Source organism: Rhipicephalus sanguineus, chromosome 5 (assembly GCF_013339695.2).
Source record: "Rhipicephalus sanguineus isolate Rsan-2018 chromosome 5, BIME_Rsan_1.4, whole genome shotgun sequence".
Classification (NCBI taxonomy): domain Eukaryota; kingdom Metazoa; phylum Arthropoda; class Arachnida; order Ixodida; family Ixodidae; genus Rhipicephalus; species Rhipicephalus sanguineus.
This window is the reverse complement of record NC_051180.1, coordinates 113902511-113924082: the sequence shown is the minus strand read 5'-3', so window position 1 is coordinate 113924082 and position 21572 is coordinate 113902511. Positions and strand designations below refer to the sequence as shown.

The window sequence follows — 21572 nt, the reverse complement described above, 5'->3', positions numbered from 1 at the left end:
ACTTAATGCATGTAATATTGCGTGGCTGAAGCGTAGAATCGCGCCAGGCGTCAGAGCATGTAAATCGCGCAATGAGTTGGTGTTTTAAAGGCCCAGCCATTACAAAGAACTCAGACATATTTAATCATCATCATCAGAAAAAGCATCAACAAAGTGAGCAGCTGCACAGGTTCGTGTGTTGCCTTACGGTCGCGTAGCGGGCACTGATTCGTAAAAGGAAGAATTATGGCGTAGTGGGCAGTTTGCAACTCTACTTGCAGTAAGCATTCTAGGATAGTTTGAAACGGCCAATGTTATGCGCACAGACACTCGCTTCCTTGTGGCATGGTTGAGGCATCCACTGAGAACCAAAGCTAGGCTAGTAATTCAGAAGGCGATGCGCACGGGGCCCGATTGCGCTATCGCATTCTACTCTTGAAGGCAAACCTCAAGCGTCCTCCAAGTTTTTTTTTTAGAAGTGCCGCTGTGAATGTTGCCAAGCCTTGCTGAAAGAAGTATGCAAACAAATGTGCAGTCAAACAGAAAGGAATGTCGAAATTTGCTGCTACGTTTTTTTGCGATGTCTCTTGCATGTAGTTGCACCACGATGCCATAGCTCTGCAAGAGGGTCTGCCTGTCTCAACACTGAATTATCACAAGCGTGTGGTTCGAAGGATTGCAGCTACATTCATAAACATTCAAGCTTGTGGCCAACGACTCTCTATTTCGCACTCAAATGTTTCCGTGGTAGCTTCCGAGGCATCACTGCACAACAGGCGTGCTGATCTAGATGCTCCGAGATAGCTGAAGCATTTCGTTGGAGTGCCCTGCACCGTGCTCCGATAGCAGGTTGCCCGTGCACCTCCTACGAGCCTTCCACCACAAGAAAAAAAGACACAGAGGAAAATAGCATTGTTATCTTTCCTTATTATGTGAGTGCTGTGAACATCCATGATAGGAACAGTAACTAACTCGCCCAAATGTTACCACTTTCATGCCCCATATCTGTTTCGTTCCTTGCAATCCTTAATCGGAGAAGAGGAAATTCGTCGTCACAGGCTTTGTGCTAGGGCGGCCCCGACATATTTGACCACGTGGGTTAGGGAACTTGCAAGTGAAAATCCTGGAATGTGTTCAAACAGCCCTACTCTTGCATCTTTGCATTTTAAAGGAACATACTCATGATGATTAGAAATACAGCACTTACACTAGACTGCAAATATGCATCATACAATTGTTCAGAAATTACAGAAAGATGGAGCAAACATGATGGAGGCATAAAAAAAAAAAGTTTTATTGGAATGCATTGACCAGTATGAGAAACATCAAATAAACCCCACACTGTGTAGCAAATAACACTTATGCATTACGCAGCAAACTGGAATATAAATTATTACGCTCTTAAAAGCATTCCTCCAGTGCTCTGATGATGTGCACCATGGTAATACTCCTAAATACAAGTCACAAACGAATAGTGCATTACACATTATAAGTGCACAAATAACCATGTAACAGAAATAAAGCATTTAAACAGAATTAAAATGAGTCCTTCGGAAGCGAAAAAAAAAAAGAAAAAAAAAAGCCCATGTCACGGTATGACTTGTTTTCTCTGAGCTTGCCAAAAATATCTATATATATAGTACAATATACTTATTCAGCAAATAAAAGCGCTACAAGGAAAACTGGAGAAAAAAACACCATTCCTAAGGATACTTATAAATAGAAAACTAAAAACGCCAACACTACTACACTTGAGGAAACCAAGAATATGTAAATTGGACACATCACACGGTTCACATTTGCAGTGAGAACACATTGAGCGTGTAAGACACGATGTTGTAAAGCAATAATTGATTCACTTCTCGACATGCACTTACAAGATAGACTAACTGCCCAATTACAAAAGCATCTGTCCATTTCTGCACCCCCTTGAAGTCACAGTACATGCCAAGAGCACTATGAACTTCATAGCTAAGAACACCAAATTCCAATGGCAAACTTAGAGCAACCGGTCAACCCTAGAGTTGATCACCATTTTCCAGCATTGATCAATGCACTCAAATCTGCGAGAGCAACACCAGACCCACCCCCACAATAAAAAAGCTTGAAAGTGTGCACACTACTAAAAACACTTCCCGAGTTACTTGGGATCAAGAAGGTTTTACTTCTTGAAGAAGAAGTTACTTGATCTAGAAGAAGAACGTGCTGTTTGAGTTGTTTCTCACTTCTATCGTCATTTCACTTTCCACCGCGAGTATGATTAGGACGATCCATCGACAAGCTGAGACATTTAAATTACAAAGTTTTTAGTTCACTCCATCAACATTGGTCAAACACTCACGATAGCGCTGCTGTGTGATTTTTGCTCAACAGCTGCTCTCGATCTAACATCTCAACAACCAGCCGTACCGCTCCAAAATGAGCCATAAATGCTGTCCTACTATGCTCCATTAGAATTTGCCATAAATCTAAGTTGCATAGCCAAAGTATTTAAGATCAGCATACATACAAAGGACTATAACGACCAAAAGCAATTATCCTATGGAAGTGTGCAGGCCTAATTTTACTATTCATGAACACAAATGAAAAAAAAAAAACAATCTGCTCGACACTGTCATTGTTCACCAAGCAGCATTGACAAGAACTTATGTTGCTAGATCACTTCACATTCACAATGCACAAAACGAAGCTTGTATACAGGTTCGTAACAAGATACTCAGTACAAGGTAGAATGCAGTCACATAAAAAACCTACATTCACAATTCCTATTACTCAAATGTTGTAATCACAATACCCGCAAGAGCACATGCACCGCAAGAATCTTAAATTGGCTAGTGCACTGAAACCACAGTACGGAGTTGAGAATACAGTGTGATCAATAAAAGATCAACAAAAAACAAACAAACAAAGCTGTTAAGTTTGCAAAATATACTGTTGGAAACACCTAAGCCTCAGGACAGGAATCACGCCCAAGCTTAAAAATCTTTGGAAAATTCCCACTTCTATGTGCTAGCAGCATTGGCATATCGAAGCAATGTGACACGATCCAACAGTGCACTACAAAATAATACAAGACAAGTTAAAATATCAACTCAAGTCCCCAGAAAACAGATCTTAAAAAAAAATGTTTGTAAGAAGCATACTTATACACATACATCAAAGATTCAGATGGCTAAATACAGTGTAATTCACTCGGTCTCAATTACATTAATCAACAAACTCCCCCAAATGGTAGCTTCAATCGAAACGCAACAAAGCAAAGTTAGCCCATTACTAACCTCACAATGCCGACCGGACCCTTCACCGGAATTACATCCACAAAATATGAGCGCATGATTCAAAAAGAGACAACAATAATATCCATGTACCCCAATATCATGAAAAGCTTCACCTCAAAACCCAAAATGAGTTAGAAACAAACCAGAAATCCAATACCGGAAAACCTGCAGAGCTTTATCAAAGAAAACTGTCGTTTAACAAATATGCATGATACCTACAAATTAATTTCTTTTTTTTTTGTATTGCTGCTTGATTACTATGATCATTGGTACCAGTATTGAATCAGTTGAGTTTCACAGTCTATTCAAAAGAGATTATGAAGACCACATAGCAGAGATATCCAGGATTACATTAAACCATTTTAGTTTCTTTAACGCGTATCTAAAGAATGGTACATGCAAGATCTCGTGTAGTTCCATAGAAATGAGGCCGCAAGAGCCAGAAATCAAACCTGGTGCTCTGCGAAGCAGTGTCTTAGTCACATGACTGCTGCAGCCGGTGCTTACTAAAATAGAGAATTTGTTAGCAGTCCACAGAACACTTCTCAATAGAAATCAGAAGCTCACATTGTACTGAATAATGAGAAACTCCTCCAATTATCACAAAAGTTGCATTTAAAGAAACAAGAAGTGGTTTCTAAGCATTCTGCAATTTAATCATTTCAACACGAGTTAGAATGATTGAATTACAAGGTTACCATACGCCGACCCCTTAAGCATGACCTAAACTGATAGTGCCTAAATACTGCACACAGTAGATTATTAGTACATTTAATAAATACTGGTACTTCGTTAAATGCCTTTTTTATGCAGTCCTCCACAAACTGTGAGACTTTGCCACTGCTCAACTAAATTCTGACTCAGGGGTGAAGCTCAGCTGCAATAACTTCGGATGTGGAAAAAAAAATGTTAACACAACCGGTAATTGGCTTAGTTAGTCAGATTCAGTAAATGCGACTACTTAGAGGGTGTTTCATTTATTGCAGTGCGAATGAAAATAAAGAATGGATGACAGATATTGTATGTGCCGTTCACTTATGTCCCTTCAGAGCCTAATGCCTTAATCGCGTGCGTTAATGGCATTCAAGAGATACAATATGTGACTTAACAAACAGACTCGAATATACAGTGACATGTACTGAAGAACACAATGGGATAGATTCGTTGATCTCTTCAGCACATTTGGTGAGAGCAGCAATTTTCCAAATTTAGTACCATCCAACTGAGAACCAGGGTTTATAAGTAACCACTGGTATCATTACAAAAGAAAGAAAAAAAAGGAAAAGTGTGATTTGCATAACGTGCAAAAAACATGCATCCAAAATTTCACGTGCAGTTTCAATGCACAATACTCTTTTTGAAAGGACACAAAAGGCAATAAATGAGGTTGAGCTAGGTCTGCAAATTAGCATTCTTGTAAAGTAAGAACAAATAACTTCAAGAGTGCTGATGACAATGTGCCATCTGTGAGACAAAATTAGGGATATGGATAGACAGATGGCATTACCACTCTGAAAATGTAGGACCATATCAAACTATTACAAGAGACTTCTTATTGATTTATTTCACCTTTTTAACTAGACCAGCAAAAAACATTCCAAAAAATTTACTTCCAGCTGCCTATGAAAGATTTCAGAGAGATCTTTATCAAGATATTACATCGATCAGATAGAGAAAGCTGACTCTATCGCTTTAGTGGAGCATATTGCTTACTTTTGGTGACCCTTTACCTAGCATGTTAAGAGCTAACATAGTACAACTGATAACGAACTACAGTGACAAGAAAACAAAACAAGAGTAGTACAGGGGCATCCCACAACGCCAACCAAATTATAGCATAAGCAGTGCAAGATCTGACCACTGCTGAACACAAAAGACAATTTGCTGAAACTTTGCCAGTATAGACCCTAGAAGCATTGAAGTTTCGATTATGCATTCTTTGTTTTAATATTTTCCACGTCAACACTCCGTAATATCACAATTATAGAACTCCTTTGCATTACTGCAAAAAAACATTGTGCCTAGGCAAGTGCACAGTGCGATGTCAGTTTTATGACTGTTAGGAAACTGATGAAATTGTCGCATCAGTCAAAAGCACATGGAAACATTATGCATATCTGACCTCCGTCAGTGAGGACAAGGAAAAAAATAGCCAGAATAATGAAAGCTAGATGCATAGCATACATCATGGCTTAGTGAACAAAATATCACGTTGGTACTGTAGAACCTACTTAAATACTGTGCTGCGACTAAAGAAACAAATCGGAAAGCGTCACTTAGAGTGATTTACAGTGGCCTGGATTCAACATTTATCTGTTGCCTTTCTTTAGTCCTTTTCGCTTCTAGACTAGCCAGGTCGTGATTTGTTGACTGAATAAACACGTGAAAATTGGAGTGGCACTCAAATGACAATGGGTTACTTCAAGCCTTGGTAAGTGCTCAATTGCAGTGCAACGTGGTTAGCAGTACTGTTATCAGTGGCATTTTCCACAATCCTATATGCTTGACAAATGCCCTACTTCTCCGCAACCAACATGTTCATATGCCAGATAATTAATTACAAATCAGCGTGGTCAATGACCAATACAAGGCGAGGAAATATCTAGCATCAGCAGCTGCGTAAAATGATGCGGTGTGCAAAACACTAAGTGCTCAGCTCGTTATATGCCACGACATGTTCTCTCGGTAACGGCAGTGACGAAATTATCGAGTGCTGCGTCAGAAAGAAGCGCAGAAATTAAGAGCAATAAACCTGGGTCAAAAAAAAAAAGGAAGCTGTTGGCAACAGGAATTATAAGTGAAGCAGACCTTCTCTGAAACTCTTAAAAAGATGTTTCTTGAGGAATTCAAACTCGAAATATAAAAACACTGCAAGCCCATTACGAGGTGCAAGAAGAATGACACATGACCAGACACCAGGTCTGTGCCAGTGCATGCTAAAACACTCATTAATCTAACAGCTGCATTTCCTGAAAACCTAGGCACTAAATTTTTTTAGCTTAGTCAGAAAATCCCCATTTGTATCATCAAAAGTTGTGAATCTTACATAAAAAGCGTAGCAAGCAAAGTAAATGCATGCAAGTATTATGACCTACTCACAAGCAAGGCTTGACGAAAGCTTCGACCTGAAAACTAGAAAACAATATTAAGTGCTTGAAAACAATGAACACCATCCCAGCCAAGTGCACCTCCAGGAATATGTGATACATATCACCTCATCCCTGAGCTCACTTTTTACACCAGAGTTGGTCAGTTCAGACTGGAAAACAGACTGACAGATTTAGACAGAGCTACACGCTTGCTCAACGACAGCACAGATCGATAAACTCTTTTTCGGCGAGTCCGTACGTGACACAGGGGTGGGGCAACCTTTGAAAGTGCATGTGGCTAGCTGCCTTTCAAAAGGTTGGCTACTGGACGAACACGGTCCGATTATAGCTGATGAGCAGTTCGACGACGGCACTCTCCGTGTGCCAGGCACTCATCTGATCCAGACCCATGCCCATGATGTCGGGTGTCCGCATCACTGTCGGCGAAAACACTGTACTCAGGTTCTTTGGTGACATCAGGTTTTTCTTCTGGTGCTCCGAGACCCTGCATCAGCAATGGACAGCAACGGGATGTCTCCCATTTGCAAAATGTTACTAGGTAAGCAACACCTGCCTACGATATACATGCACTTAGGCTGTGTATTATCTTGAGGCGACCACAGCTTCACCGTATGTTTGCGAACTTGTCTCACTAATGTGTATCACGACCTTTGTGAAAATGAACAACTAGTACCAAATGAAACTACCTTCCTGCTTCCGTTGCCACCATCAATGAAACTGAAAAACGGAATTTTACATGGCTTTAATTGACTTAACGTTGTAGACAACAATGTACAGCATAGCTGAGGGGCCAGCTTCACTGACTTAAACGAAGGTTGATGACGTCATCCAGTGATGCTACTGGCTTAGGCCACTTTGGAGCAGCTTTTGGAGCAGGCAAAATTGCGTTTCGAAGCAGCAAAACTAGCTTTTGGAGCAGGCGCTCTGCCTTCAACAATTCATCCTGAGCCGAAGAATTCTTAAAAAAGTAATAAACATCGACCATAGCAGCGTCGACATCCGAGCCAATGGCACTCAAGCCGCGGGCAAATGAGTTGTGCACTTTGTGCAAGCAGCACTCTCCTACATCTATGATGTCAGGGTATGCTTCCTGCGTCTTTTTTCTGAAGCTTTTCATTGCATTAGTGCCATCCGTAGAAAAGCAAATGACATTTTTCTGCGGCAGGTCCATCATTGCTCTCCGCACTTCATTAGCCAAAATTTCTGAAGTCGCAGAGCCCAGCCGGAAAGACTGTAGGTGTTCCACAACTCGCTGCGTTTTGTTGGAGAAATGTCTTACTACAACATCAAGTTGTTGGCACCTCTGTTCAGGAAGAGGGGTCTCGCCAATGCTAACAGAAAAAACCACATCCGGCTTGTTCAGCTCGTCAAGCACAAGTTTCTTGAAATACGGCCCGAGGCCATCACTAACTATGTAGGATGCCTTGAACCTCTTACAACTAAACTGCTTCGCTGTTTTGGAATCTCCAAATAACTTGGGAAACAAGGCAGTTGTTGTGTCGGCCCATAAGTATGGGATGCCCTTGAGAGTCATGCCAAGCACAAGGAGTTTCTGCGTTTGTCACGCGGTCACACTGCAAAACATTCCATGGACTGCCGAATTCCAAAAGTCGGGTGGATCGTCTTCGGCCGCTGCAGCCCACCTGAAGCGTCTCAATGACGACTGGTAGCATCAATGTGCCGTTTCATGGCTGCATGTCGCTTGACTGCTGCTACGCCATGTTGCCTACAGTTGATGCTTTGATTACAAAAAAAAACACAAAACGCAGTTCCTTCGTCCGCTTGACAACACCATATTGATATTTTGTCTCCATTTTCATCACTCTCATGGAGAACGTCCGCGTACAGCGCGATGTCGCTCTCAATGGGGGAACCTCATGTAGTTAGTTTTATTTCTGAAAGTCAGAGTACACCCCTTTGGCACAGGCTTGGCGCAGAATCGCCAAATTTTGAGGAAATGTAGCAGGTTGTAGCAGCCAGGGCACTTTGGCGCAGTCTGGCGCAATTGGCGCAGCAGTAGCATCACTGCGTCATCACTTAACGTCGCACAACCTGCACTCGGCATGGCTGCACAATGCCTTTTCCCACACACGACTCCGCCCTCCTCCCCTCCGCTTGAACATCTGCATGTCTCCAACCTCCAACTCACCTCCCTCACCCACTCGCTTCCACTATACTATGCTACATCCTCTCTCCTCCTTTCCTTCACTATCCTGCAAAACAATTTAATCATCATCAGTGTCCTCCTTTCATTTAACTGGCCTAGTTGATAAAAATGCAGTTTAATTGCTTCAAAGATGGCAAGAGAAGTGGCACAAAAATTCTGATATTGTAAGAGAATGGCTGAGCATGGGCAGCAAGCGAATGTTCGGGTGCGGCGAGTGTTGGGTTTTGTGAACGCAGAACCGTACAGTTTTTTTTACGTGCACTCAGCTGCTACACACTGGTCACAATACGGATGTGCATGCCGGGTTCTCTGCTGCGAATGAGTCACGCAGTGATTCGTTCAATACGGAATACTTTTCAAATGCAGAATTGGAACCTCTGAATGCCAGCTGTTGAGATGAGGAATCTCTAACGAGTTCAAAATTGGAATCTGACCGAGGAACATTTTCTCAGAAGCGGGCACGGCATGACGGTTCTGACTGGTACAAAGGTGACAGCACTCTGGTGTGCACAGTTTTCTAAGCTTGTAAGACATATTTATTCTGATGAACATACTTTTTGATTTAATACAAGTTTATTTTTCTTTTTAATTTTTAGTAGCCGTGAATAGGCAATGCATCCACCCCTACAGAAGATATTTTTTCCCTTTTATGGTACCTAAATAATTTCATGTGATTTTTTTTAAATAGGCTATTCTGAAGACTTTCAAACTGCTATAAATAAAGTCGACCCTGGGGTTCGGATTTGGCAAAAAAATTCGACCCTCAAAGGATTAACGGATGAATTTTGGTGAGATGTCCACACATGAGAGGAGTATATCAGTAGGGGTGTGCAAATAGTGAAATTTCATCTTGAACCAAATTTGAATCGAATAGTGCCAAATAGTGGCCAAAAATATTGAATATCGAATAGAATATCGAATAGTATATTTACACGAAATCTGTACAGCTAGTTACGGCAAGACAAAAGAAAAATCAGAGAAGCTACGGCGTGCCGACAGTTTTATTACGCACTTGTTCGGGAGTGGCATCTGTTTCAGCTTATATGGGCACGCAAGCATGTTGATAGAAGAGCCGCCATTCCAGTCAGCAGCGCCACTCCTAACCTCCAAACGACTAACAGGGGGGGGGGGGGGGTACGGTAGGTAGTTTTTTTTCCCCCCGTGGTAGCGCAATACGGCTCATCTGACAACAGTAATGTTGTGCTTCATCGCCATGGGTGCTCCGGGCCAAAAAATCTTCAAACGCCCGTCCACAGCAGTGTGCCGGAACGATAGGAATTCCTGAATGAGTGATTCGGTGCGGCAGTGGTGACTGCCCAGCGTGAACAAATTTTTACATGCAAAGCCAGTGACCGAGGGTTTCGCAGGCCAAAGTCAGAACGTTTTACGGCGCTTGCGAAATACGCGACCGAACTACGCAAGAAGTCTGTGCATTCGTTTCGGGAACCAAGTTGTGAAGGGCTTGACAGTTTTCTCGTGTGTTTTTCTACATGCGGAAATGACATATAATCTCCTTTAAGATCATCATGCCCTCGCTTTTGAACCAGGATGTCGGTGAAAGTTTAAAAGAAAGGCCTACTGTAACGACGTTAGCATTAGTCTTAGCCACTGCACCCTAACCAAGTTGCACCATTGGCCTTTGTCGCGTTTTAGGTATTCGTCCTGTCGAATTATTCGAAACTTTGAATACTAGCTATTCGAAAGTTGAATCAAATTATTTGATTATGTACTATTCGATTCGAATTTGAAACTCGAATATTCGCACACCACTATATATCAGATATTCATAAACCATTAAGTGGTTAACCTTTGAAACCAGTAATCTCAACGTTATGTAGTTCTACACAGTGTCAACCTTTTCACACATGAAAAACACAGTTGTGCCAAGACCAATAGTCATAAAAAAAAAGATGTGTTCCAATGCATGCACATACACACACATGCGCACACAAATTACATAGAATGTGAAGCTGAAACAAAAGCTTGAATTGACCGCAGAACTGAAGACTTCGAGTTTTGCTACAAGGGCCCACAAGAATCTGCATGGGAATAAAGATGTATGATACAAGTAAATGAAGAAAGCTGCAATACCTTTGCAAATGACTCATGAGATACTTCAATGACTGGTAGTGAGCAGGTGGCAATGACTTTACTGCTTCCTTCATGGCTTCAAGCTTTTCCTCTACTTTGTTGCTCTCTGTGAAAAAAAAAAATAGGCAGCAAATGTAACTCACATGGAAGCCTACCTATTTTTGAATGATGCACAACTTTATGCATATGAATAGACCCTGTATACGTTCTGGAAAGAGTTTCCATGTGATAAATTTTACGAATGTGCACTCTTCAGCCGTGCGGAAAGTACAGTGTTACCGTACTTTCCGCATGGTAAACCAGGACTACTAAAAGACCCTAATAACTGTGTAAATATTTGTAAATTGGAGTTGTACACGTGTCTTGTATTGGCATAGCAAGCCGTAGCACTCTTTACTTTCTCTGTAAATATTAGTTTCTACAGTTATAACAAAAATCAGACATAACAAAAGGTATCCTCATGTCAAAAGCGATTTGCAGTTGTAATAACATTCAACTGTATTGTATTTTTTTGGTGTTATTAGTGGAAACAAAGATGACCTGGAAGGAATATGATCGCTGCAACGTGCAAGTGTGCAGGACACTAAGCAAGTAGGTTGCTGCAATGTCACAAATTTTCGCATGTGAAAAACCGGAACATGTGAAACGGTCATTAAAACAAGGCTAGAGTTCCATAAGGCCAAGCTTAGTTTATTATTTGAATGCTGTCTCAACCTTACAGATTTTTAGGGGGAGACATGACAGAGATGTATTGACACAGACATTTCTGTTCTCTATCATCACACTTTTCCATATTGAATTAGGTTATGGTGTATCACTGATTAATAATTAGTGCTCAGTGAGGACCGCCTAAATGTCTGAAACAAAATCAGAGAATGCGTCACATTCCACAAGTCATGAAAAAGCTTGTCATTATATTGCTACACATACATACCCTTGCATGTGACCTATTTGGTCTGCATATTAAGCCCTCCCCCGCCACCACTACAGACAGACAAAGGTACAAGCCAATGCATGCACTAAGCCCTCTTTCATGGCAACTGAGAAAGCAGTTGACTGTGCTCTCAGAGCAGAATGATAGCACGCTTCTTCGAAACATCCCCAGTCCGGACCTTCTCCCATTTTGTCAACACCGACATCGAGTGGGGAGCTGGTGCTACTTGAAGCCCGATGATTCCGAGCAGCAAAACTTTGTAACAGCAGCCACAGAAGTCGGCTGATACTACCATGTTTACTCTAATCTAACGTACACATCTTTTTCTGAAAAAACGAGTCTGAAAATTGCCTACATGTTACAATCAAGTACAAAACTGGAACCATGTTCGCGGTGTTAACAACAGCCTTCCAACAGAGGAGTGAGATGCAGTGTGATTGACATCACAAAATGGTGACAGAGCACATTTTGTTGTTTATTTGTGCAGGCTCATTTTGAGCTCAACTGTGACCTGTGTGCATCATACCAGTTCCCAATAAAATGCGAATGGTGATGTGCCACTTTCATTAGAAAAACCCATGCGCAAGTTGTCTTGCACGTTGAAGATAGCTGTGTTGAGCCTTTTTTGCATGCCCGAGGCCCTGTGTCCGTGAGCAGCGCAAACAGAAAAAGAACTTTGGCAGCATGACGACCAGGAAAAGTTTTTACATGTCTAAATTGGCAAAATATTTTGACCTCGAAGACTAGCTTGCAGACTTTCTCAAGTACTCCGTGTAGACTGAGCTTGTCAAGGTAACGGCCCCAGAATTGGAACGCAATCGAGGCCAAGCAAGAAGTGATCTCAAAACCAGAAAAACCAACAGAAAAAACCACCAGCACAATATTTCCATTCCAACAAGCCAAATTTTGTTTGTCTCTCTTTTCTTTTTCTGATTTTAAACATAAAGACATGCCACAGTTTGATTTTTAAATTCTGGTGACAACATATTTCAGTGCCTTTTCTTTATCTTGAACCCGTGAAAAATGCGTGCATGTAAGGTTCGAAACATGGTGTGTTGCCACTAAACATGAAAGAGAAACAGACACGGGATATATGAGGCACATGGGCAAACAAACAGTGCCGCCTTGCAGGATTGGCTTACTTCGTTTTGTTATTTCGTAACTGTCGGCAATCAACCATGCTCCATTACCTTTGCTTTCAAGTATGTACTTGTAATGTACCTAACGTTTTTTTCTTTGTGCTTATGCCACAAGATGCATTAGCAGAAGGATAAGAAATTGAAGTCGAAAATAAAAAATGAGATGCTGCAACACATCCAAAATTCCAGTCATCATTAGACGCTGCACCTATGGGGCCTGTGGTGAGGTGATGAGGATGTCCAAATGATGTTTGTCAACATTATTAGTATTGTCTAAACTATTGGTCAGCAGCTGTAACCGGGTTCAAACTGCCCTTTAAAAGCAGGTAAGTTCAACTTTAGTGCGTTGTTTCAGAACTGCACTATAAAACTGAACAACAAAGTTGTAAAGAATGAAACATGTACTTACTGACTGCATCAAAAAACTTTGTATAGCTGTCGAATGTGATGAGAGGTATGGGCAGCAACCTCAAGAACAGTTTCAAGACACCTGCCACTACATGGACGTCTTCGTACGTTGATGCACTCAACGGTGCACTTTCCCCGTCTGAAGCAAAAAAGAAATGTACTAGTAACCGAGTTCACATATTTAAAGGTACCACTTATACAGTTATAACATATAGCAAGCATAAAGGCTGAGATATAGTACGGCATAGTGAGCACAACTACACGCCGGGAGGTTAAGCTATGCCGCCCAAAAGTAGACAACTTCTGGTGACGGCACAGCGAACACATTCGGCTGCATTCGAAGTGCTTGGTGTCACCTGTGCAGAGAAAGAACGTGTCCTATTTCACGCACTTCCTGCGACCGTCGTTAGACCACAATGCACTGCGCGCAGCAGCAGCAGTCGCCAAAATGGCAGCGTGCGGTCCGTGTTCGGAAAGTGCGACCGTGGCTTACTCACATTAATGAGTGATTGCATGATGTGCGCCTGCTCAAAGGGATTATAAATCGCATGTGTGTGTAGGCCAGTGATAGCACGGACTTTTGCGACATGGAAAGAAAATGGTATACCTGGGCAGCCTTCAGTATCTGTTGTCATATGTACGTGATCCGCTTTCGTTTCCAATGCAACCTACCATAAAAATTGGAATACAAATTGAGTTTTTCTTTAAAAACCACAACAAGAAGTCGACCCCCTCTCATATACCGGTCATTGGTAGAAAAAGTTTGAAAGCCTGGCCAGTATGGGCAACTGAAGTCAACCGCCTCCATGGCCATCACAATCATCGGCGTTGCTTTGTTTACTACCAGTGTTGCACTGTGAGCGGCTCACTTTGTGTTTTTGTTGTCTTGTGAATCCATTTGGGCTCTGAGCTGCTTGTTTTTTTTCTTCTTGATCTTGACCGGTGGCCAATGACAGTTCAGCGTAGTGTTCAAGAAAACAGCAATCATGTTCGCGAAGGCACGTAGAAATCTGGTAGCACACTGAAATGTGGGAAAGATATGTTGGGATGCTAGCGCAGCGAATGCGAGCAAGAGCTCTGAGTAACAAACAATAACTGAAATTTTATCATTGCATGGGTGTTCTCGCTGTTCCATCTAGCCAGATACTCTTTCTTTGTTACTTCCCGTGATGCCGGCAGCTCTGGTTACAGGGCACGTACGACTATGATCGGCGGGCAGGTTGAGTGCACCACAGAAGCATTTGCTACTGGTGGACGCTGAAGGACCACATCACGACATGCAGCGATCAGAATAAAACTTTGTTTCAGTGCCAGACCACAGCGTATCTAGAGCTGGAGGCGCAGGTTGCAGAGTTTATCCGGGAGCTGCCCTCGCAGCATGATTGCTACCAGTGACCTCAAAGGGCATCTAAATTAGAACTGTCAAGATGGTTGCGACATTTGACAAAGATAAGGCTTGAGCCCATCTTTGGCTTTCTGGCATGTGGAACTTGCGTATAAACACATGTGTAAATAAGTGGCATTTTTACTGTGCACCATTTAAAATTTCATGTTTCATGGTAAAGGTGCCTTCTCATTCTTTGGCCGTTCCATGTACATTCTTTTTCTTTCTTTCGATTTTCCGTGGTTCGAAGTCGGGGGATCGACCTATATTCCAATTTTTACAGTATGTAAAAGCAATGCTAAGGCCTTTTCTGGCTCCCAGGGTGAGTTAACACCACATTTGTGCAGAAAGTTGTTTCCGATGCACAGTAAAACAGTGCACCAAGCGAGATAAAACACGCGCGTCAACGGAAAGCAGGGGTACACAAACACAGAGCGAGTAAAAGTGCACCCGTCAACCGACAAACACAGAGCCGCTGATGCGCTCCACGAAGAGGGTGCGCACGTGCCATTTCGCAGCTGAGTGCCGTGGCACGGCAGGTGCACCGGACTACAGTCCTACTATAAACTGTGGAACCCGCTGCGCGATCCGGTGTGTCCGACCTCGCCGCGCGCACCGTGGTGCACCAAACACGCCGGACTATATCTCGACCTTTAGAAAGACAAAGCTTTAATAGCAAAAACAATGCTTACCTTTCTCGAATGACATCCTCAAAGCTTCTATTTCGTCACTAAATCCAGACACACGATAAATGCCTTCAGTATCTAAGCCTGTGGGAAATGGAAGAAAACAGTTTTCATAATATTGAGTTTGCACTAGACAAAAAATAAGCAGCTCATTAAGCACTCACTGTTGCTTCTTTTACCAAATTTTTTAATCAAATGATGGGCTTACATACAACTTATTTACAAAAGACAGAAAAAACAGGACTTGGTTAATGCCACACTCAGAAAATAAGCTGGACTATTCAGTGGGCATTATTCGCTGCATGAGTCACTTTTGGATATTTAAATACAAAAGACTTCCATTACCTCAATGCTGGTTAAGTCAATACTTCAGTCAATTCCTTTCTAACCAAAACTACGCTATGGTTAGGAGGTACGCCGTAGTGGGGGGATCCAGATTGATTCCGACTACACGGTGTTCTGTTATGTGCAAACAAGTCTGAGTGAACAGGGGCTCTCATATCACCCCATTGAAAAATGGCGGCTGAGGCCAGTTGAACCTGCATCCTCAAGTTTGCCAGTGCAACGCTTTAACTACTAGGCTACCTCAGCATGTTGTCCAACTTACCTCTTTGCTCAATCTCCTTGATGCACATATCCAAAACAAATGGCCGAGGAGTATTGTGAGCTTTCACCAGGGTAGTCAGGTCCACCCCAAAGACCCGCTTGACGTACTTGGTGTCTGGCAGGCAGTCGTTTGGCACTTTCTCTGAACATCGGTTGTGTGCACTGAAGCCACAGTCTGGAAAGACAGAACTGCACAATTACCCCTTCTTGCTGTGAAAAATAAATTTTTTTTTCACACCTATGCAGGATTTGAAAGGAACCATTTGCACTCTAGCCAAATGCTCTGCCATAAGTACAGAGGCAGCTATGATAACTAAGGTGACTGTTTAGGCACGTCGGTAAGACATGAAAGAAACTAAAAGCGCACAAGACGAGGACAGAGAAGAGGCTTGAGACACACAAGTGCTGACATCAAACAATACTTTATTTCGAAACAAGCAACCACATATGCGACGAAAAACCCTGGACACATCACGTGCGCACCGCCCACACATACAGTAATCCCTTGTTATAATAAAATCACTTAACTCGAAATATGGCTTTATTCGAAGTTTCTTCCAGTCCCGACGCAAATGCATACATATTAAGCTGCATTACTCAAAGTGCATGAAGAGCTTGATCCTCTTAGAATGAAGTGGCAAGCGGAGGCGACCCTTTTGCGCATGCAGTGTCAAATTAATGGTGCCGACGAACTAGTCTCATGCAGGCACAGAACAGGCCACAAAAGTACCAAACCCACAAACGATGACCGCCTAGTAACGGGTACCAAGCGAGTGCCGAGTGCTCCAGCTGTTTACTGCAGAGCGAACAGGAGCTGTCAATTTCCATGGCGTAGCACAACCGAACTGTTAATCTCGGTCATAATCGCATCGCTGGTGTCCCCCATTAGAATCTTCCCGAAAATAAATTTTTCCTGGAGCTTTGCAACGGCAGACAAACGCCGTCTCTCGGATGCCAAAAAGTGGCCAAAAAACTGCGAGCTAACTTGCGCCGTAGCATTCCATGGGGTGTGTTTGAGCACTCTAACAAGCACTCTAACAGTTTTAGCACTCTTAACAAGCACTTCTGGTGGTGAAACGTGCCATCCAACTTTAGACAAACGGTCCAAGTGCATGCTAGGGTCGTTGAATTTCTTTCCTAGAAATTTGTCAATGGCGCAGATGCGACAGTGCACGAACAATGACATTCGAACCATAGAATTAGCAGTTTCATCAATAACGCAGTGCCGAAAAACTTTTGTTTTGCAAGCTTCATGGCTGCACACCTTAGGAAAAAATCGCCACGTGATCATGCAAAGCCCCTACTGCAAAACCGGTCAGTTTTCACAACTGCGCTGTGTACCCAAAGTGAGCAATTAATCATTTTTTGAGCACAACAAAAACAACCTCAGACTCGAGCCACAGCATTTGCGGCGCTTTCCAGTCTGAAACTCTTGTAGCGTAACGTGACGTCCACACCCCCCTATAAATGCGGCCACTGCCTTCGCCTCCTTATTCGCTCTCCAGTCTGTGAGCTGTTTGGATGCCAGAGGAGGCGTTGGCCTGTCACTGCTCTTGCTCGCCTTCATGTCAACCCCTCGCCTCCTAGCTGCCAATTTTAACATCATTTCTCTTCAAAAGCTGCCCTCCTGAGCACAATCGTCCCTTAACGGGTTCCCTTCCGCAGTTCCTGCTTCTTGCACTACTCTGATCGCTTTTCTTCTGAAACACGTGGCGCTGAAGCTAAGCGCGCCATTTCAATCGTCGCCATCACCAGCGCGCACAATGCAAACGAGATGCATTTACGACATTTTGAAGCTTCTGCGTCGCCCGCCGCATTCAGTTACATTGCAGATGACGCCGTGTGCCTTTGGACAGTGCTGCAGGCCATGTGATTGTGTTACTCGGAGTGCTTCGTTAGGCGTGCCTCATGTGGGTTTTTGTAGTAGATGTGATAAATGGCTCCGGGCGAAAGTGTCCGACTGTCACAAATTAGCGCGTTATAAAGCGCGCGCACTGCCGCTTTCAAACGGCTGCGCGACAGAACGGCGCGAGTCGCGCGCCCAAGAAGCGCAAACGACGAAAAAAAAAACAAGCATCAAAAGACGCCGGCGCGCCGCATCCTCCTCACCCACTCGAGCCAGACACAGACAACGCGATCAAACGCCCAGCAATGCCTGGAAACATCTAGAAGGAAAGGGTGACGCATCGCCGATAATGCCGCCGCGGCTCGAACCTACGAGAAAGCTCTCGCCCTTTCTCTAGCCTTAGCTGTACTGCACGCCGACGAACCCTCCCGATGCTTCTAGAAACCGGGGGAGAAGGAATAAAAGCGTGCAAACGACGACGATTCATGGAGTCAGTGAGAAGTCAGTGAAGAGTCGAGAAATCAGTGAAGGAGTCGAGAAGTCGGAGACAGGAGTGAGTCAGTTGGCCCGGTGATGGTGAAGTTACGCTAAGTGTGGCTCCGATAGCCAAAGAAGACGTGTTTAGGTGTGCGGTCAGTCGATCGTCGATCTGGAAGAATCCGATGACGACACCGTGTGAGCCGTGACAAGTCACGACAACGGTTGAGCTACGACGATCAACGCTGGAGCTGACGTGAGTGTTTCCTTGAAGAGAAGCACTCGATTACCGTCCAAGTATTGTGGACTGGATACGCCATTATCTATTCAGGACTTTAACTGTCATTGAATAGTTGTAATGCATGCGATTGCATTTGTAGCGTGTGATCTGTATGTTTGGCTCCCGTTGTGTAAACACCATCTGAGTTATATTGTAAAGTTGTAACTGGTACCAGCCGAGTGTGCATGTGTTTGTGTTATTTGTATTGCCTTAACTGAGAATATATTTCGTTTTCGTTTGTGCTTTCGACTCTCGGCTCTGACTCGGTCTTTGGACCACAGCCGGCATTCGCTGGCGCACCAAAGGACCAACTCTAAATTGTCCGCGCTTTCGTGGTGCGTTTTCGGAGGGCTGTGACGCCAGCCCTTAGAATCCGCCCGGCGATTGCCATCCCGATTAACGGGACAAGTGACACCGACTTTGGAGCTGAGTGTTATGCTGATAAAGAAAAAGAAAAAGGTGGTCAGCAGAAAGCTGGCATCGTGAAGAAATTAAGGATACCGCCGCCTACTTTGTTAACTGTACTGAAAAACACGGAAGCTGTGCTGGCTGGCTTTGAAAAGAGCTTCTCAGCAAAGAGAAAGAGGAATGGCAATTCGAAATATCCCGAAGTGGAAGGGGCACTTGTACAGTGGTTGAAGAATGCCAGGAGCCAAATTGGAGCAGGGGTTGCTCACGCATGGCAAGAACTTGGAACAGCCAAAGCACAATGCCTTTTTCCAGTGTTGTACATGTTCCTCTAAAAGAGGAACGAAAGGTTGTTCCTTCCCAAATTAGAAATGAGTTCCCGTTACAAGTTCCTTTAATGTGATAGGAACACGTTCCCATTACACAAAGAACATTGGAACGGCTCATTACATTAATGTTACATTTGATTTTTAAATGAAAGTATAGTGTCACATAATCCTGAGGCAAAGTAAAGTGAGCATAATGTTACTAACAGCGCAAAAAAGGACGAGGGACCAGGAAGAAACACAGCATCCCGCTAACGTGCGGAAAACAGTACGTCGGTCAAACTGGCCGATGCGTGAACGACCGGCTGCGTGAACATAGCAACAATGAACAGTGGGCACTTAGCCCTTCATTGCAGCACGTGTGACTCTGCTGAGTGTAAACCCCTATTCGAGAGGTGCCGTGTGGTGGGGCGATCTGCTTCTCAATTAACGCGGGAAATAATTGAGGCTGCAGAAATCGCGAAACTTGGCGATAAGTGCATGAGTGTCCCGTCCATTGCCTTGATGGAAAAAGAAGTTCGGTACATGTCCCGTGCGCATGACCACCGCAAGTGATGTGGGCGGATAACACTGTTTTGTGTTCTTTTGCAAATAAGTGCTTTGCAATCTTTCTTGTCCGTGTGCCGTTGCCTTATATTCTGTCTCGTTTCGGAAATAAACTTCAGTTGTAAGTCAGCGCTTGTCTGTGTTTCTTCCTGGTCCCTCGTCCTTTTTTGCGCTGTTAGTAACATTATGGATCACTAACTTGCCCAACGAATCGCTCTCTTAAAGTGAGCAATTTAAAACTCGCGTTGCACTACATATATTACACGAATTTGAACATCGCCCATAGCAGGTCATATGAAAATAATAGAATCTAAAGAAGTGCTCTAGACAAATTTTTCAAGAGAGCACTAGACATATCTTAGAGATTTCTAAGTGCATCTTTGAAGATCGCCAATCACAAGTGCCACACACGCGGCACTTTCCACGTTGGTCTTCAAATGCGCAGTCAGAATACTGCGCTTCAAATTTCCTCATATGCACCAACGCAATTAAATTTATTGCACAGGAAACTGCATCGAAAGGGACAGTACATAGGTGTTTAATGAGTACCGATTCAATATTGCTTATGAGTGGAAAATAGTGTACAGGGTACATATCTGCAACTTAGCAAAGTCCCTTGTTTGAACTCAGAGTTGCATCTCGATGTTTATGTCTAACAGATGGACCTGTATTCTCGTCAGCACTTCGCTGGCAATATTTAAGAGGCGTTACACTGAAGCGCTTCAGGGCACTGCCGTGTTGTACACAAATAAGAACAGTAGCAGGGGCGAGGGCAGGCTCAGGTGGCGCAAGAACGCAGCAATGAATGTGTGTGTCGTTTATTGCAGGACAGAGACGTTTCTGGTGCCGCGGCTGTCGAACTAAGCTGGACCGATACCCATGGAGAAAACTCGCATGCTGAAGGAATGTTTGCCCAAACGCAACCACCGATAGCCCCAGGCAGGCACCACTGTGGTGCCCGTGTCCGCTGCATTGCGGGCCTCTTCCACGCCATCCACACAACCGCGTGTCAAAAGTGTGACATTTGTCCCGAGATGCCAGGGGCACGCACGATAGATGTGCCTTAAAGGGACGATTGAGCCACCCCCTAAAGACCACACGACGAGAAAGATACTTCCAGGAACTGGGCCAAACAAATGCGTAACTTCGCCACCGTTAGTTGTGGGCGGTAAAGAAGCCGGTTCATGCACAGCGGAAGACCACCGTGCAGTGTTACGGTGGTTAGCACGTTGGCATTTCACTCACTTTCTGCGGCCATGAGCGTTGTGGCCGGCTCCTCTGTAGCATAAGAGTCAAACACCAGATTCGTTCTGCTACCATGTGCATTTCCATATTGCGGCCCTGGCTCTAATATCTCTAGCATTCGAAAACTTCGCGAAATCACGTGCAAGCACCTCAGCTCCTGTAGTTCCCCAACACCCCCCCCCCCCTTTTCCTATGCCAAGAAGGCCCTGGGGAAGCGCAACAGAACCAGCCAAATGTGTAGAAAAAAATAATAAAAAGCAACATTCGAGTTAGCCAAACAAGAAGTCGGCAAGTTAAAATAAAAAGCGTGTGACTGCTTGGCAGCAGCCTTGCAATGAGGTTCGATGATTCTCGAATGTCAAGTTAATGTTCTCTACGGTGTCTCAGACTCCAGAATAGCCCTTGGTTGCTGTCAGACTGGCTCGGACAAAACGTAAAAAAAAAAGCATATGCCAGCTATCCCTCCCACAAGTGGTCAGTCTCCGCGCCGCACGCTTCCCTGGGCCCCTGGTGGGCACCTTGAGGTGAAAACCAGGATGCAGCATTCTCAAGTCAGAGGCGAGCGGCGATTTCTTGAGCCTGATGCAGTTGCCCATCTGCCCTGCTCTGAATTATGTCCTGTGTGCGTGCGTCAGTTCAATGCCGTGGAACGTTTACACAAG

At 43.8% G+C, this 21572-nt stretch overlaps 1 protein-coding gene across 1 annotated transcript in view; it reads right to left on the bottom strand.

Annotated features, from left to right (window-relative positions):
- Positions 1-1252: 1252 nt before the first annotated feature.
- LOC119394152 (N-chimaerin) overlaps positions 1253-21572 on the bottom strand; it is a 41245-nt gene continuing 20925 nt past the window's right edge. Inside the window, exons 9-13 of the mRNA XM_037661414.2 lie at positions 15784-15957; positions 15183-15260; positions 13108-13245; positions 10626-10731; positions 1253-6851 (exon numbers count right to left, since the gene is read on the bottom strand). Coding sequence (XP_037517342.1) covers positions 6668-6851; positions 10626-10731; positions 13108-13245; positions 15183-15260; positions 15784-15957 — 680 coding nt within the window. The 3' untranslated portion in view covers positions 1253-6667. The remainder of the gene's footprint in view (positions 6852-10625; positions 10732-13107; positions 13246-15182; positions 15261-15783; positions 15958-21572) is intronic.